Here is a 17,554-nt window from a genome sequence, read left to right on the forward strand (position 1 = left end):
GCCATTACAAAGTATTAAGTAGAGTTCCCTGTGCTGTACAGTAGGTCCTTATTAGTTATCTATTTTATATATAGTAGTGTGTATATGTCCATCCCAATCTCCCAATTTATCCCTCCCCCCACCTTACCCTCTGGTAACCATAAGTTTGTTTTCTACATCTGTAACTCTATCCCTGAACTTGTCTCTCATAACACTTAACAAAATTTGGAATTTTATATATATATATATTTATAATTATGATTTTATATATATATATATATATATATATAGTGGTTATTTGTTTCTTACTTGCCTTGCCTTCTCCACTGGCACGTAAGCTCCAAGAAGGCAAAGACCAAATCTGTTTGATCTATTCCCACAGACCCAATGCCATTCCCACACAGAATAAGCCTCGAGTGACTGAATGAATGAATCTCATTTTTCTTTCCACGGCATCATCGTAGAAATGGAAGCATCATTGCTGGGTATGAAGTTGTTGGTTCCAGCAACACATCTGAACTGCTGTCAGGCATTGAGCAGGCGGCGAAGAAGGCTAAGACAGGCCTGCATCAGCTGTTTCCACTAGAAGACAACTCTTTCAGAGTGTTCGGAAAAGGTAACACTGGATTCCCATCCTCTGTAGGCAAGTAGATTAGGGGAGCCTAATTAGTAGATTGTATTATATATTGGAGATGTTCCCAAAACAGAATTGTTCTAAGACTGACTTTTAGTAGAAACAAGCAGCTGTTTCCCCTCCCAACCAGGATGAAACTCAATTTCAGCTCACTATTTCAGACTGTTGCTCATGGGTGAGCTGACCTCCAATTCTTAGTGTAAACGTCACACAGACTGATTCACTGCAGGCGCTGATGGAAATGATTCAGCAATAGTTTCCTGGTATACATGCTGGAAGAGCCCTGGGGCTGATGAAATTCCTAAGTCATAATCCAAGGGACCCAGGAAAGAAAGCATTTTTTCCAGGTCATTCACATACACCCAGACACACAAACACACACAGATATACATAGACACACACACCCTACTTCTTTTCTTCAGATGTTTAAAAAATTCTTTACATTCAGCTTTAAAACTCTCTTACCAAGATTTGTGCCACTTTCAACATTTATTCAACAAATATTTACTAAGTGTCCAAAGTGATTAGGCACTTAAGACACAGCAGTGGGGAAAAGAAACAAAAATCATAGCCCTTGTGGTTCTTCCTTTCAAGGCTTCCTCTATCCCAGTCCCAACATGGTAAGAATATATTATGAAAGGCCAGCTGCAAGAGGAACTAGTGGTTGATCACGATGTGAGAAGCCTTTAAAGGGGTACAAAGTAGGACATGTCACCCCCAAATGACAACTGCCTATCTTTTAACCCTATCATGCTTTGTCCCATAGTGTCTTGAAGATTTTCTGGTTTTCTAGCATTCCCTTAAAGAGTGAAAATATTTCCTTGGAGGGATCACACCTTGTCTTATTTTCACTGAATACTTAACTATTTGATAGCCCATTAAATTCAGATTGTTGGCATAGATCAGACACCTGGAGGGAAAGGAGGCCAGCCTTGGGGAGGGTAGGACATCAGGAAAGAGGAAAAGGGGCTGATGGGGTGAAGCTGGGCATCAAAGACAAACTTCTCCTACTCCTGAACTTTGCCTGGGTTTTGTCTGAAAACGTGACTTAAAAAGCACCTCTTTATGTTTTATAGAGAGTGTCAAAATATTCAGAGACATTTTTCTTCTTTGTTTCCCTTCTTTTCCAGCCCAGTGTAACAGCATAGTCTTTGGATTTGGGTCTAAGAATGATAAGTATACTCTTCCCTGTAGCAGCGGCTACTCCGGAAGCATCACGGCCAGGTGCCATCCCTCTGGGTGGCATGTCCTCAGGGAGACATGTGTGCTCTCTGAGCTGGAAGAACTAAAGAAGGTAAAAAAAGCATTTCCACCTTGCAGATTCGCCCTGGTTTTGAGTTTCACAGTGGGTGTCTCCCAGTGAGCATGGCTGGGTGGAAGGTAAAATGTATCAATTTGTCTCTTTGGTCAGAGTCAGTGACATCAGACCCTGGGAAACCCAGGGAGTGTAGGTGTGAGTAGTGAGTCTAGGTAGCAGCCGAGAACCTCAGAAACGTCAGACTGGATGGTTTTGGGGGGAGGGTGCTGCAGAGGTGTGAATCAATGCTGAAGAGAGCTGAAGATGGCAGAACAGCAACTAAGCTGGCCTCAGAAAGCCTGGGAATCAAAGATCCAAGTGAAGGTATAAGTCAGAAGCGATAACCTTAGTACATTTGTCAGAAACCGGGGCAGGGGGTGAGTCAGTCATATAGAATGATAGAACTTCAGTGGCTCTCCAGGGCCATGCGCCTCACCAACTTCCTTCTATAGATCAGAGAAGGGGAGACTAAGGGGCTAGTAGTGGTCCCTCTGGTAGCAGTAGTGTTGAACTAGAAACATGGTCACTTGATTTCCAGCCCAGTGCTATGACCTCCACATGATGCTCTCTTAGGAAGTTTCAAGTACTTAAGATGTAGTAGATAGAAAGATGGAAGCAAATGGTGAGGAGTTAAAACTCAAGTCATGGAAGAGGCACTCCAAGACCAGTTCACAGACACTATCCTGCAAATAGTTCATAGTGAGCAGAACTTCAGTCCCAGCCAGAGACCCTGCTTTGGAAGCAGAGAACCCCACAATATTCACCAAGGGACTGTGGAAGCTTTACTGCTCTCTTTCTGGACCTCAGTTTTCTCATCTGTAAACTGGGGAGGGAGATTGGAGCAGATGTCTTCTGAGGTTTATCCTTGTTCTTGCCTTCTTTGGCCCAGTTTCTGGACACGAATCGTAGCTGGGACTGGGTCACCCCAGAGTGTGAGGACAGTCAGATCCCAGGTGCCCTAGGCAGAAAACAGCTCTGTCAGCTGAGAAGAGTAAAAAGGAAAACAGAGGGGATCTGGGATCCTGGGTTGATGTGCTTTGAACAAAGGGAATATCCCTCTTGGCTGCCTTCCAAATTAGCTCAGTGTCGTGGAAGCAGATGGGAGCCTCAAGGAAGAAGTAAAACCCCAAATCCAGTGACCAAGTGTAGCAAAATCTCCACGTATGTCCCTCTAAATCCTCTATAGGGATTTCTCAGCATAGTATAATGGATATAACATAGGATTTAGTGCCAAGTAGACCCTACCTTTCCACTTCCTAGCTGGGTACTGTTTGGAAAGTCACTGAATCTCACTGAATATCAGGTTCTGTATAATCAGGGTAACAATTTATATAAAACTGCTTCTTAGTGAATCTCTTCAAGTTTCAGTTTCCTTAATCATAAAATGAAAATAATCATGGTACCTCCTTTAAAGGGTATTGTAAATATAAAATCAGTGAATCCCCGGTAAAACGTTTAGTTTAGCACACTGTATGGAAAATAAAAAGCACTGAATGACAGCCATTATATTGTTGTTAACATTGTTATATGATTATCCTACGTTATAATGCACCATACAAATGCTGGTTATTCGTGGCCATGAAATCTGATTTAAGTCTGACGAAGCACAAACATTTCATTGTTTTCCAGAACATAACCATTTCTATTCCTAGAATTTCAGTGTGATTGCCAGCAACGCCACTGAGGCAACCGTGTCATCCTTGGTGCAGAATCTGTCAATGGTCATTCAGGAAAACCCATCAACCACAGCCGGGAATCTGGCTTCTGTGGTGTCAATTCTGGGCAATATCTCGTCCCTGTCCCTAGAAAGACACTTCAATGTGTCCATTTCGACAATGGAGGTAAGGTCTGCCTGAGCTTGAATGGCTCACTTTAAATGCTCAGTCTTGCAGGAGGAATGGCAGAAGCCCCAGTTGATGGGGTGCTGCTGAACAGGACCAAAGATCCATGTAACAGTCTTGATGTGAGCTTCACTGCTTCCTCTGCAGTGTACAAGCAACCCCTGGGATCAATTATGTGAGTTCAAAGTAAGAGGGAGCTGCCTCCAGGCAGACTGCCTGGACAGCATCTGGCTGAGGGGAAAGCGTGAGCCTCTGCCCTGAATGACGCTGAATGACACAGGTGCCAACTTTTTAATATTTAATATTGAGTCAGCAGTTGTTCTTTCCCGTGGCCATAAGCTCTGACTTTAGTATATCATATTTAGTATATTTTAAGAACTCCATTTTTTCAACTGGGGAATTCATGATTTAGTTTGGATATTTAAAAATTAACTTAAAAAATTACTCAAATGAGACATGCTCACTCTAAGATATGCAAATAAACAAAAAGAAAAATAAGTGATATGTAATCTTGTCACCCTAGAATAGCCACTGCTTACATTTTACGTGTCACCTCAGTGCCTAGAAAATTGACAAGGGACACATAGCAGGTACTCAATAAATATTTGTTAAATAAATATCCTTCCAAACACTTTGGATGTGTGCATTGTATATGTTAAAGCATATCATATTTTACAAAATTGGGTTATATAATGTATACTGTTACATAATCACACAATCCTGCTTAACTGTATAAGGTGAACATAACATCAGAGATGACATTAAGTGTGAATAAGTTAAACTCCCTGAATCAAAGATGCTCAGATTTGTTTTTTTTTTTTTTAAGTCTGACTATGCATTGTTTACAAGAGACCAACTAAAACAAGATGACACAAAAAGGCTAAAAATAAAATGAAGGACAAAAACAGAGCAGCAAACACAAACAAAAAGAAGGCAGAGGTTGCTGGGGCAATAGGAGGAGCTCACTATGGGATTTGGGCCAGAAGCCACAGAGGGCTCAGTTAGGGTAAGAGTCAGCCAGAGGGATAGACGCCCGCAGCAGATGCCTGGGAACCAGACCCGTAAGAGTGAATGAGGGTCCTGGGTGAGAAAACGCTGCCTTTCAGGTACGTTTGGAAAAGGAACCTGGTTTTTGTTGTTGCTATTGTTTTTGTTTGTTTGTTTGGCTTTACTGCTTGCGGGATCTTAGTTCCCCAACCAGGGATCGAGCCTGGGCCCTCAGCAGTGAAATCGCAGAATCCTAACCACTGAATTGCCAGGGAATTCCTTGAAAAGGAATCTCAAACTGAGACTGACCCTTAAAACCCACAACAATTCAATGCTTCCTTGTTGCATGTCCAGTGTTTAAGGATTTTTGCTTTATATTCTCCTCTATTAAAGAAAAGTCATAAATACAAATGAATTAAAACTTGAACATTCATGACATGAATTTAGAACTTCTGATATTAGCAAAAAAAACATGATATGGGAAAGCAATTACAAGTAACGTCTCACTCTTGGACCCTCAGCCTGAGGAGTCATGCAGTCCCGTCTGCCATCTCAGAAGGAAGAAAATGCACACTCTGCAGCACCCATTGCAGGATTCTCCTCCTCTACGCTGAAGCCCCAATCGGAGTATGAATTTCCAGGGGTGATCACCCTGGAACTGACATGATTCTGCTGACCCTCATTTCTTAACCCAATGCTTCCACCATGTGGAGCACCAGAGCTGAATTTCATTGCTGAGTTTTAATGTGGTCCTCAACTGAGCCAATTCTCTGAGCAATTTTCCTGAGCTTAAGACTAATGACTATCCACCCGTAGTCCTCTGACCTGTGTACTCAAAATTCAAACTGACTTTCACCCTTGTATTTCAGAATGTCATCAATATATCTGACCACGTCCTTAATTCTGCCTCGGTAACCAACTGGACGGTGTTACTTCAGAAAGAAAAGAATGCCGGATCCCAGTTACTAGCGTCACTGGAAAACATCAGCGTTCTGGTCCCTTCGACAGCTCTGCCTCTGGAATTTTCTCGAGAATTCATTAACTGGAAAGGGATTCCAGCATCCTCGAATCAAAGCAATTTGGGTTACAACTATCAGACTGAAATGTTCCCAGAAAATACCTCCATTCCCATCAGAGGCCATGCATTAATTAGGTCAGACCAATTCCAGAAGCCCCTTCCAGAAACTATCATCAGCATGACCTCTTTGACCCTGGGGAACGTTCTACCTGTTACCAAAAATGGAAATGCTCAGGTCAATGGGCCCGTGATATCCATGGTTATCCCAAACTATTCCATCAATGAAATTTTCCTGACTTTTTCCAAGATAGAATCAAATCTGAGCCAGCCTCATTGTGTGTTTTGGGATTTCAACCATTCGCAGTGGAACGATAATGGCTGCCACCTAGTGAATGAAACTCCAGACTCGGTGACGTGCCGCTGTACTCACCTGACCTCCTTCTCCATGCTGATGTCACCCTCTGTCCCCACTGCCATCGTTCCCGTTGTGAAATGGATCACCTTTGTGGGACTGGGGGTCTCCATCGGAAGTCTCATCTTATGCCTGACCATCGAAGCTCTGTTTTGGAAGCAGGTCAACAAAAGCCAAACCTCACACACGCGTCACATTTGTATGGTGAACATAGCCCTGTGCCTCCTGATCGCAGACATCTGGTTTATTGTCGCTGCCACCGTGGACACCACGGCCAACCCTTCTGGAGTCTGCACAGCTGCAGTGTTCTTTACACACTTTTTCTACCTCTCCTTGTTCTTTTGGATGCTTATGCTAGGCTTCCTGCTGGCTTATCGGGTTATCCTCGTGTTCCACCACATGGCCACGCCTTTGTTGGTGGCTGTCGGGTTCTGCCTGGGCTACGGGTGTCCTCTCATTATATCCATCATCACCATTGCGGTCACACAACCCAGCAACGGCTATGAAAGGAAAGATGTGTGTTGGCTTAACTGGTCCGATGGGAGCAAACCTCTCTTGGCCTTTGCGGGTCCTGCCCTGACTATTGTGGCTGTGAATTTGGTGGTGGTCCTGCTAGTTCTCACGAAGCTCTGGAGGCCCGCTGTTGGAGAAAGGCTGACTCAGGACAGCAAGGCCACTGTCGTCCGCATGGGCAGGAGCCTCCTCGTTCTGACCCCCCTGCTAGGGCTCACCTGGGGATTTGGCATAGGAACAATGGTTGACAGCCGGAATCTGGCCTGGCATGTTATTTTCGCATCACTCAATGCATCCCAGGTGAGAGCCATAAGAACCACCTAATACCTCATTGGGTAATTGGAATAATTGTAGAGAATTGAGCATGGGAAGACCACTCTGGGGGCGATCTCATTTCCCTGCCTCTAGCAGGACTATTATAACCAAATTGCCTGGCAACAGTGAATAGAAAAAATTAAAAAAAAAAAGATTCAGTCTTCCCAACAGTTATTCTCATACTGAAGCAGAATACTAGGCTTCTTCAGTAACCCATTCCAGGGTTTTAAATCTGTTAGAGTTCACATAGCTAACACTAATCTCTCTTGCCGTTGACCCAGTCCTCTTTGTCTTGTGCTGATGTCTGTTAAAGCACACAGGGAAAGGGAAATAAATCCAAGTGCTTTTTGAGTCTGAATGGTGCAAAGGAAGTCCCTAATGTGCCAGAAAGCAGGGCCTGGCCAATGGTAGGCAGCACTGTCTTTGTAAATAAAGTTTTATTGGAACACAGCCATGCCCATTCGTCTACCTAGGGTCTGTGGCTGTTTTCCTTACACGGGCAGAACTGAGCAGTTGTAAGAGGCTGGATGACCTGCAAAACCTGAAATATTTACTCTCTGGCTCTTTACAGAAAAAGTTTGTCAAACTCTGCTGCCAAGGATGGGTTTTACATGCCACGATCAGAGAGTGTTCAGAGAGTAGGTAGGCAAAGCAATCCTTAGGTTTTGGTGAATCTGGAAGAGAGCCTTCAGTCCTGGTTCAAGAAATATTTGCTGGGTCTCCTCTGGACAATGACTCAGGGTAGTGGGGGTTAAATGTTTGAGCTCTGGAGTTAAATAGCTCTGGGCTCAAATATGTCATGCTATCCCACTGTGTGACTGCTAACAAATTATTTAAATTCTCTATACCTTAATTCTCTCGTTTGGTACACAGGGATAATATTATTACCTGTATCTTAGAGTAAATGTGAAGATTAAATGAGATCATTTAGCACTTAGTGCAGTGCCTGGCACAGAGTAAGCGCTCAGTAAGTATCTCCTGAATCCAGTTGGTTCTCCACCTACTGCAACAAACCAGGGTACGTTTAGGTGGTGGCACAGAGGGCAGTCATGGAGAGCACACACCTAATGGTGACAGGTTTAGGGAACTTCTGTCCAGGGCCCTTGGTGACATGCTGTCTGAACAGGCACCAACTGAGGGTCCTCTGCCTGGGAGGAGGATTTCAAGGTCCAAGAAAGACTCTGCCAAGGGTTACCCAAGGGCTGGATGGACCTGGTGGAAAGGATGCTGATATAGTCAACTTCCTCTACTTGGCCTTGGGGTTGGACTTCAGTGACTGCTGACATCATAGACGCTTAGTTAACGTTTGTTTAATGCCTAAAGAAAGACTAAGACATAGAAGCAAATGGAAGTTCTTTGTTTTGGGTTTAGGATGACACAAAGGGGAAAATGATGCTCCACGTGTGTTTCAGACTTTATTCACGCAATAATTTAATTATATGTTCAACCAAAAAAAAAAAATGTTTGCGTACTTTGTGTTAATCCAGGCGTCGTGGAGTTTACACAGTATCCTTACCTTCAAGGACCCACAGTCAACAGGGGGACAGACAAGGAAATAATTTCAATGTTAGGGGATATAATAGAATAGTAATACATATAAATGCTTTTTTTACTGGAAAAGGAAAAGATAATACATGTGCCTTATTCCTTTTTTTAAGGGCTTTTTCATCTTATGTTTTGGAATGCTCTTGGATAGTAAGGTATGTGTATTCATTTCTCTCTTTCTCCTTTAACCCAGGCATCTAGTCCCTCCCCTTCAGTTCTAGGACCTTTATTCATATATAAGAAGTTAGACCATGGGTACCTGCATAATAAAATTCTATAATTTCACAAAATGTAGGTTCAATCAGGAGACAAAGAAACTAAACACTCATTGCTGATAACAGAGCTGTAGAGAACTAACCACAACATATAATGTGAACATTGTAGAAAAAAAGGGGAAACTTGTTTTTACTTTTAAATTATGATTTGGCATAATTAACCAGCAGAAAAACTTTCCTTAGGGGTGAATTCCTTTTTGCTCCTTTACTTAATTTATTCATTCACTTAGAATATGCTGAAAGGCCTATCTATTTGTATGTTTCTAGAATTTTATATAGTAAATATTACATAGCCTCTAACATTAAATAGAATTCCTAATGAAGGATGACCAATGTAAGTAAAAGATAATAGAAAAAAACTTAATCTTCTTTCATTATTTTTCCAAGCTTTGAGCCATTCTGCAGAGAGAGGTAAAGACAATAAGCTAATAAATGTAGCCTCTGTTTTAATAAGAAGATAAGGATATTTTATAATTATCATAATTGTTGCACATGTCTCCAAACCCCTGTTTACAAAGAAGCAATTTGCCTCCTTCTTGATTGGACTAAATAATTCTGTTGTTTGCACCATTCACTTGATGAGGACACTCTTCACTTCAAAGATAAACTTCGATTTAGCCATTATTGCCAGTTACTAATGTCTAGAATCTGAATTATTATGGTTTTTGGTACTGTTGCTCTTTGTTTCATTCTAGATTTGTTTACAGGTAAGGAAAAGAAATAAAAGAAAAGAAATCCTTTCATCAGATCCACATGCTTATAGCCCATTAAATACTACTACTAAATAACAATTACACTCTGCAGTTTTGTTCTTGATTTACCTCTGTATGATTGCCTATGTGTAGTTCCTCACTATTTCTTTTTTGCCCTATAGCTGCGACAGCTGCTACTCAACAAGTTGTCTCCTTTAAGCTTTTGGAACCAAGCATCAAAGGTAATCATCTCCTGCAGCCGTGGAGGCAATTCGTGAAGTTCCAGTTTTGCACTTTTTTACTCAGTTCAACGGCAAGCCCACTTTTGTGTAAACCCCTTGAGTTTCTGTTACGTTATATTCCTGGTATCTGGCACAATGTCCAGCACATGGTCAATACTCATTAAAGAGCTGTTGAATGAATGAGTGAATGAGTGAATGGATGAATGGATGCGAAGGTGTGGAAAGCTTCAAGGATTCTCAGGCATGGGAGTCTGTGGTGCTCTTGAGAGCAAATACATTTCAACAGTGTTGCTTGCTATAGTCTGACTTGTCTCCCAATATCTAGAATCAGTAGGGTCCTTTGCTCTGCCTGCCTGTCTAGATCTCCTGCAGACCCCTTTTCCTTCTCCAGAAAATCAGAGGGGGAAGTCTTCATTAACTTCTAATATGTAAAATGATCTTTATGAATTTTCTCTTATGCTGGTGTACCTGACTTTGTCCCTTGCAATTTTAGCTCTTCAGTCTACAAACTGACAAGTTTGTATGGAAACAAATCATTCTTGTTTTCATTCTTCGCCACAAAAGTGCAATCCATGTAAGGAACAGTATAGTTAGGAACAAAAGTACTTGCCTCTCGGTTTTGTATTTTTGATGTTAACTCAGACTTTTGTCTTTTAGCAAGACATGGAGGGCCTTTCAGAAAGGGTTCAAAAGCAGAAATTTCTGTGTGTGATAAAAATCAGCTGATTTAAGTGCATGAAAAGCTACATGGATATTTAGAGATTTTTAACAAGGGATAATATAACGTTTTGAAATAAAAAAAAACAGTGAGGAAATTAGCCTCTGGCATTTTTATAAAATAATTTTCCTGGGTCTGCATTTCATAGGAGAGGGCTGTGAGTTAGGAAGCTGTGACCCAGGAGCTGGCAGACCTGCCCTGTATTTCTGACTCAGTAACCAATTGGCTGTGTGACCTCAGGAAAGTTACTTAGTACCTTTTGGTTTCAGTGTTCTCAAGATGTAAAAATTAAGTGTTAGATTAGTTACTCAAAGCAGAAGTTCTAATATTCTGTGATTTTGATTTTATGTCTTGAAGAACTAAAATCCCTTGAACCAGAAAATGTGAAACTAATGAATCATTCTCTACTCTTAAGAAAAGGAGGGAGTTATAGCATGTGTGACTGCATTAAAGTCAAACCTTTAGTTAGTAAAGCAAGACAGGACACTCCCCACCCTACAAAGCAGGAAGTCAGAATTTTTCTCACTGGAAGGCCAAAGAGAGAAAAACACTGAAAAGTAAAATACACCGAAACCAAAAGTAAAGATGCCTGACAGTGGTTTATCTCCCTGTTTTTAATGTAAATTGTTGACCCTTTTCAGAAGGCAGCAGTGGTCAGTGAGGGCTTTGCATCTTCTGGATTTGTACCCCTTCTCCAGTTTCACTTTCAAATTAGGTGACAAAAATGAGATTTTGTTTTCTGGGTAGGTGGCTCATTTGCTTTAAAGTAAATGCACATTTGGCAGAAGAAAAAATGAGTGTTTGTAATCTTCTGAGGGAGTTTGAATGAAAAAGCAGGCACCTAAAAGAATACTTTGAATGCCTAAATGACTTGGTTTTCTTTTGTGCAGCAAAACTCTTCAGATTCATCTGTCAAACCCAGATTCGAAAAGACTTTCAACCCATTCCAACACGAACGTGAGTTACAGCAAACCAAAGGTTCTAAGGGGTAGGAAGAAAGAACGTGAATCCATCATGGGCAACTCACTTTAGAGTCCAATCAAAATTCTTTGAATTTCAGATAAAGTTCAAGTGTCGGAACTTGAAAAAGCATATTTCCCTCCCAAAATGCTCAATGTGCTCATGCAGAAGCTTTGGGTCCTGTTATCACTGCCACCAACCGGCCTGAGGGCTTTTAATAAATCTCTTTACCTTTTTGGACCTTTGTTCCTCATCAGTAAAAAGAAAAACTAAGAGATCACTAAGTTTCCTTCCAGCAGTAACACTCAGTGATCTCAAACCAATCTCATTCCCCAACGTCTGAAAATACGGTGCTTCTCTTCTCAAATGAGAGATGTCTGGCAAATGTAAGCTTCTATGGCATTAATAAAATGCTGTACACCCTAACCTCTTCCTAACACTGTCCAGAATTGTAAGGAATTGCATAGGCTTATTTTCATTTTGGTCTTATGCTTGATTCCAACATAGTAGTAATAATTCTTATCCTCTTTTTCCTTTTTTAGGCAAATATGTACTTTCTTATACTGGAGAGTCCTCAAACGACATCATGCTAACTCAGTTTTCATCATCTGAATAAGGCCGGGAACCCTAAAATCAAGAAAAATTTTTTGGAGCAAATTGACATTAGAGCTAAATGTCAGTGAAGAAATGATGTTCAATATTCAATGGATTTTTCTGATTTCGGAGCCTGAGAATATAATAAGGAACTCACAGCAGTTTCATGACAGCCATCTTTATCTTCAATTAAATGGAGAGATTTACTTCCATGGGGTTTGATTCAAAGGAATTGCTTCATAAATGCAGAAGATTAGGTTTTTGTCGGAAATTATGTCAGTTGTACTAGCCTCTCACTGCCACAAACTATGGTTTCCTTTTTTCATAAAATAGCATTATTCATGTGACATTTCTAATCATCTGAATTGGAGTAAGGAAATGTCATGAAATCACTTTAGATACATTGATGGACCATGTTCACTTTCTTATAAAAAAGTCACTGGTGAAACTTCCTAGAGAAAAGGCGTTTTCCTCCAAAAACTTCCAGTTGGATTTTATGCTTGTTTTTTAGGTACAGTCACTGAACTTTGAAAGTTAATCAGAAACAAAATGGAAGTGTCCATTTCAGATAGCTTCATAGCCGTTACTTAGGAAGTATAATGCAGTATTTTATATATATATAATGCAGTATTTTTTCAGTTTACAAGGCACTTTCATCTGGTCCCCCATCCAATGACGTGAGGTGTCCAGGCAGACCTAGTGCAGAGATGATGAAATAGAGGCTTGGACAGGTGAAGTGACTTCCCAAAGTGAAGCCAGTAAAGGGCGCTTTTAGGACTTTTGGTTCCTAGTCCATTTCTACAGCCTCATAAAGTCTCCTAAAAATCTGCTGTGGCATTTTCAAAGCAAGTGTTGATTTCTTTCATTAACAATTGCAATGATGATGATGATGATGGTGGTGGTAAGAAGTCATAAAAGAAGAAACAACATGTAGAGAGTGCTCACTGTGTCAGGCATTATTCTAAGTGCTTTGCATCTATTAACTCATGTAATCTTCACAATGAGCTTGTGAAGGGGGAATAATATTATCCCTGTTTTACAGCTGCTGAAACTAAGGCACAGAGAGGTGAGATGTGAGCAGGGCAATGTGGATGGCAAATGGCTATGCCAGGGTCGTAGTTATGGAAGTTGAACTACAATAAGAAGAGGGTTATATAAGTCAGCCTAGCAGGATTGGAACTGCTAATTTAATTGTAATTAGAATCCTAGACTCCTTGGTCTGCAAGGGAGCTCAGGCATCATCTAGCTACTATTTTACGAGTAGCCTTGATGTCCTAAGTCTCAGCAGCCTGTGATTACAAAAGTAAGTCAAGTCCACATTTACTGCTATCTGTAGGACTATATTAGTCAGCTCAGACTGCCATAACGGAACACCACAGACCAGTGGTTTAGACAACAGAAATTTATTTTCTTATGGTTCAGGAGTCCAGGAAGTCCAAGTTGAAGCTGCCATCGGGCTTGTTTTCCAGTGAGACTGCTCTTCTGTCTTGTCTGTGTCCTCACATGGCCTCTTCTCCATGCACATGCAAATAGAGCTCTCTGGTGTCTCCTCCTCTTCTTATAAGGACACCGATCCTATCAGATTAGGGCCCCACCCTTATCAGCTCATTTCACCTTAATTACTTCCCTACTGACCCTGTCTCCAAATAATCACATTGGCAGTTAGAGCTTCAACATATGAATTTTGCAGAGACACTATTCAGTCCATAACAAGTAGCTAGAATTTTTATTTGCCTGTTTAATTGAAAGTAGGGTCTTTTAAAAGTGTGTTGGATCACATACCATATATCATGTTTGTCTAACCCACTGACTACATACACATTCAGCTCAGCTCCCTTCCAGAATGCTACTGAAACAACAATAAAAGAATTAAAAAAGGAGAAAGACATTGGAATATTTTCTATGGCTGTGTAAAAAACTGCCACAAACTTAAGGGTTTAAGACAACCTGCATTTACGTTCTCACAGTTTCCCTGGGTCAAGAGTCCAGACACAGCTTAATTGGGTCCTCTGCTCAGGGTCTCACAAGACTGAAGGAGCTAGCTGGTCTACATCTTTATCTGGAGGCTCGACTGGGGAAGTATCCACCTCCAACTCATTCAGTTTATGGGCAGAATTTATTTCCTTGCAGCTGTGGGAAAGAGAACCTTGGCTTTTTGTTGACTATTGGCCAGAGGCTACCTTGGGACACTAGAGGTCACCTACACATCCCTGCCACTGGGATTTTCCAAAATGGCCACTTATGTCATTAAGCCTGCAAGGAGAGTCTCTTAGTCCAGTCTGCTTTTAAGACAGAGTCTTGTACAATATAAGGTACTCAGGGGAGTGACATCCTATAACTTTTTCCATATTCTATTGGCTAGAAGTGAGTCACAAGTCCTGGCCACACTCAAGGGAAGGGGATTTCTAAAGGTGTGAACAGCAGGAGGAAGGGATTACCAGACCTGAACTACTAAGGATAAGGAGAGAGAGAGGAAGCAACAGCAACAGAACTTTGGAAAGCAGGTGGGGTGAGTGCAAACTGACTTAGCTGGCCTAAGAAAGCTAAATATGAAGCCAGAAGCGGGGGAAGCCAAGAAGCAAGCTGCTTTACCCTGCAGAATCCCCCAAGAGACTTGAGACTTGGCAGCACCAGTGTCCGTAAGAAGTGAAGTGAAGATGGAACTAAACCGTACAGTTGTTCAAAGTCAGTTTAGGAAACAGACTCTCAGATGCCTCCCTCACCCCAAGCAACCAAGTAACCATCCCTTCCTCCATCCTAGCAATAGAATATATGGATATGTGGGGGGAAAATGGGATTTGGGGACTGAGAGACTCCAGAAGCATTTGAGGGAGAGTTTACCGTCTCCAAAACAAAGAGATTCAGTGAAAGTTAACATATAACACCAGCAGCGAGGCTTACCTCCTCCTGGCAAGAGACTGGGATGGTCCTTCTCAGGAGAAAACACTGAAAGATACTGACTCTGGGTGTTTGCTAATGAAATGTTCACACAGCTCACCCTACAGTGAAGCCAAGAGCCATCATACGCACTTTGTTCACAGACCTTCCAATCAGCTCTTCAATGTCCTACTCTAAAAAGTATAGCCAAACTGTCACAGCCCACTAGGCTCTCTAGGAAAGCACCCAGTATTAAATGCAGAAGCCAAAACAAACAGAAAGAGCCAGTATGGTGTCACCTAGAGTCCAGTTCTATGAACTCGACTAGAAGACGAAGGAGAAAACAGAGAAAAGCAGCTGCGGCAGGGGCAGGGGGGTGGGGGGAATGACTAGAAAGAGGGTGAAGGGCAGGGATCAATACTAACCTCCAACAGAACATTGCCTTTATGAACAGGGTGCTATTAAAAGGCATACTGGGGCCACAGAAAGGATCTTTGGAACTAAAAATAGAATAACATAACCACTAAAATACTTCAACTGAGGGGATGGAAGATAAAGTTGAGGCAATGACCTGGAAAATAGAAATAAAAGAAAAAGATGTAAAATGAAAGAGAAAAAAATTAGAGGACTAGACCCAGAATTTCACCATGTGAATAGTAGGATTTTCAGAAAGAAAGACTAGAGGAACAAAAGGAAGGGCATCATTCAAGTAATCAATAAAGAACAATTTTAGGTCACTGACGGTCATGAGTTTCTCTACTGAAAAGGCCCACAGAATGCCCAGTATGATAAGTGAAAATAGACCCACAGTTAGACATGCTATCATCTGAATGTTTGTGTCTTCCCCAAATTCATATGTTAGTACTTAGTCTCCAAGGTGATGGTGGTAGGAAGTGGGGCCTTTGGGAAGTGTTTGGGCCATGAGGGTGGATGTTGCATGAATGAGATTCGGGCTCTTATAAAAGAGGTCTCACAGAGCTCCCCAGCCCTTCCCACCACCCGAGGATGTAGCAAGAAGCCGGACGTCTGCAACCCGGAACAACCTTCACCAGATCTTGTACTTCCCACCTCCAGAACTGTGATGAATAAGTATTTGTTGTTTATATGGCATCCAGTCTATAGTATTTTTCTATAGCAGCCCAAATGGACTGAGACAACATTATTGTGAAATTTCAGGTCACAGAAGAAAAAAAAAAGAAGATGCAAATATTTTCAGAGAGAAAAAGTAGGATTTACCTGAAGGGTCCAAATCAGAATATTATCAGGACTCTTCACAGCAGCAGTATAAGCTAGAAAACAACGGAAAATGTCTTCAAAATGTTGAGAAGAAAAGATTGCAACCTAAAAGCAATTAAGTGTGAGGAGGAATAAAGATAGTTTCAGATGCAGAAATTCTTGACACGTTTTCCTGCAATACTTCCTTTCCCAAAAGTTACTGGGGAACAGACTGCACCAAAGGCAGCAATAAGCCCAGAAAGACTTGGGACACAAGATGCAGTAGAAGAGAGAGAGAGAGGGAACCTCTAGGGTGGGAATAAGGGGGTCGCTAGCCAGACAGCAGCCGTGGGGCAGGTCCAGGCTGGACCCACAGGGGAGATTGCTCAACAAGGTGAAATTGATAGGATACCTGATATACTTGAGTGTTATTTAGAAGAGACCTACATACTTTGAGGTAGGTTGGGGATGGATTTTTCATAAGAACACAGAAATCTAAGCAAGTAAAAAAAAGTTACACCTAACAGAAATAAAATGTTGTGCAGAAAAGGAAGAGCAATTAAACATACTACCTGGCTCAGCTATGAATACAGCATACAGAGTGCCAATAATGTGAAATGATTTTGATATAACCAAAATAATAACAATATATTGGGAAGGTGGAGAATAGGAAGTATATTTGAGAGGATGGGAAAAGAGACCTAAATACTCATTCTTTGTTTCTGGAAATCAATAAAACTGAGAAACCAAGAAGTAGCATTATAGTCATGTTATTTAGAAACACAGAACTAAATATCAAAAGAATCAACTAAATCAGTTTAAAGAGTTTGTCTCTGAGAAGCAGGGAATTATAGAGTTATTTGACTCTTGAAATCATATCCATGTGACTTTGGTTTAATGTGTGTGTGTGTATAATTGGAGACAGCATGGGACATCCTGAAATAGGAAGTCACCTTGATTGATTTGATTGGCCACAAGCTTATGTAGCCTTGGTCAGCTGCTTCAGGTCTGACCTGAAGATGGAGATGCCTATGAAACCTTCAATTTGTAATGTCCAGTAGGCCACTTGGCATACCAATCTATTGTTCAAGGGAAGATCTGGGCTAGAGATACACTCTTAGGGTCTTCACCCTGGAGATTATGGTTAAAGCCATGGGACCAGATGAAATCACCTAGCAGGTACAGGGAAAGAAGTGAGTAGGTCCAAGCACTGAGCTTTGAGGGTACCCCATCATTTAGAAGTAAGGAGAGGAGGAGGATTCAGTAAAGAGGAAGGAGAAGGGCAGCCTGTGAAGTAGGAGGGAAACCAGGACAATGAGACCCAGAAGCAAAGAAAAGCATTTCAAGAAGGAGTTCAAGGACAGCAACTGGGTTAACTACTGCTGAGAGTCAAGAAAGATAAAGAGCCCGACTTGCCCATTGCAGTTTGAATGTGAAGAT

At 41.5% G+C, this 17,554-nt stretch overlaps 1 protein-coding gene across 5 annotated transcripts in view; it reads left to right on the top strand.

The window, feature by feature from the left end:
* ADGRF1 (adhesion G protein-coupled receptor F1) overlaps window positions 1-13,613 on the top strand; it is a 36,188-nt gene extending 22,575 nt beyond the window's left edge. For 3 of the 5 annotated variants that reach the window (XM_036867708.1, XM_036867707.1, XM_036867706.1), the window contains 8 exons: window positions 444-595; window positions 1,744-1,907; window positions 3,563-3,751; window positions 5,608-6,981; window positions 8,655-8,696; window positions 9,691-9,750; window positions 11,359-11,425; window positions 11,971-13,613. In XM_036867708.1, the coding sequence (XP_036723603.1) occupies window positions 444-595; window positions 1,744-1,907; window positions 3,563-3,751; window positions 5,608-6,981; window positions 8,655-8,696; window positions 9,691-9,750; window positions 11,359-11,425; window positions 11,971-12,044 (2,122 nt within the window). In that variant the 3' untranslated portion in view covers window positions 12,045-13,613. Of the gene's footprint in view, window positions 1-443; window positions 596-1,379; window positions 1,418-1,743; window positions 1,908-3,562; window positions 3,752-5,607; window positions 6,982-8,654; window positions 8,697-9,690; window positions 9,751-11,358; window positions 11,426-11,970 lie in introns of those variants that run through there. The other 2 variants (XM_036867709.1, XM_036867710.1) reach the window with 2 other exon arrangements.
* Window positions 13,614-17,554: the final 3,941 nt, after the last annotated feature.

The sequence above is a fragment of the Balaenoptera musculus genome, chromosome 11, assembly GCF_009873245.2.
Source record: "Balaenoptera musculus isolate JJ_BM4_2016_0621 chromosome 11, mBalMus1.pri.v3, whole genome shotgun sequence".
In the NCBI taxonomy this organism is placed as follows: Eukaryota; Metazoa; Chordata; class Mammalia; order Artiodactyla; family Balaenopteridae; genus Balaenoptera; species Balaenoptera musculus.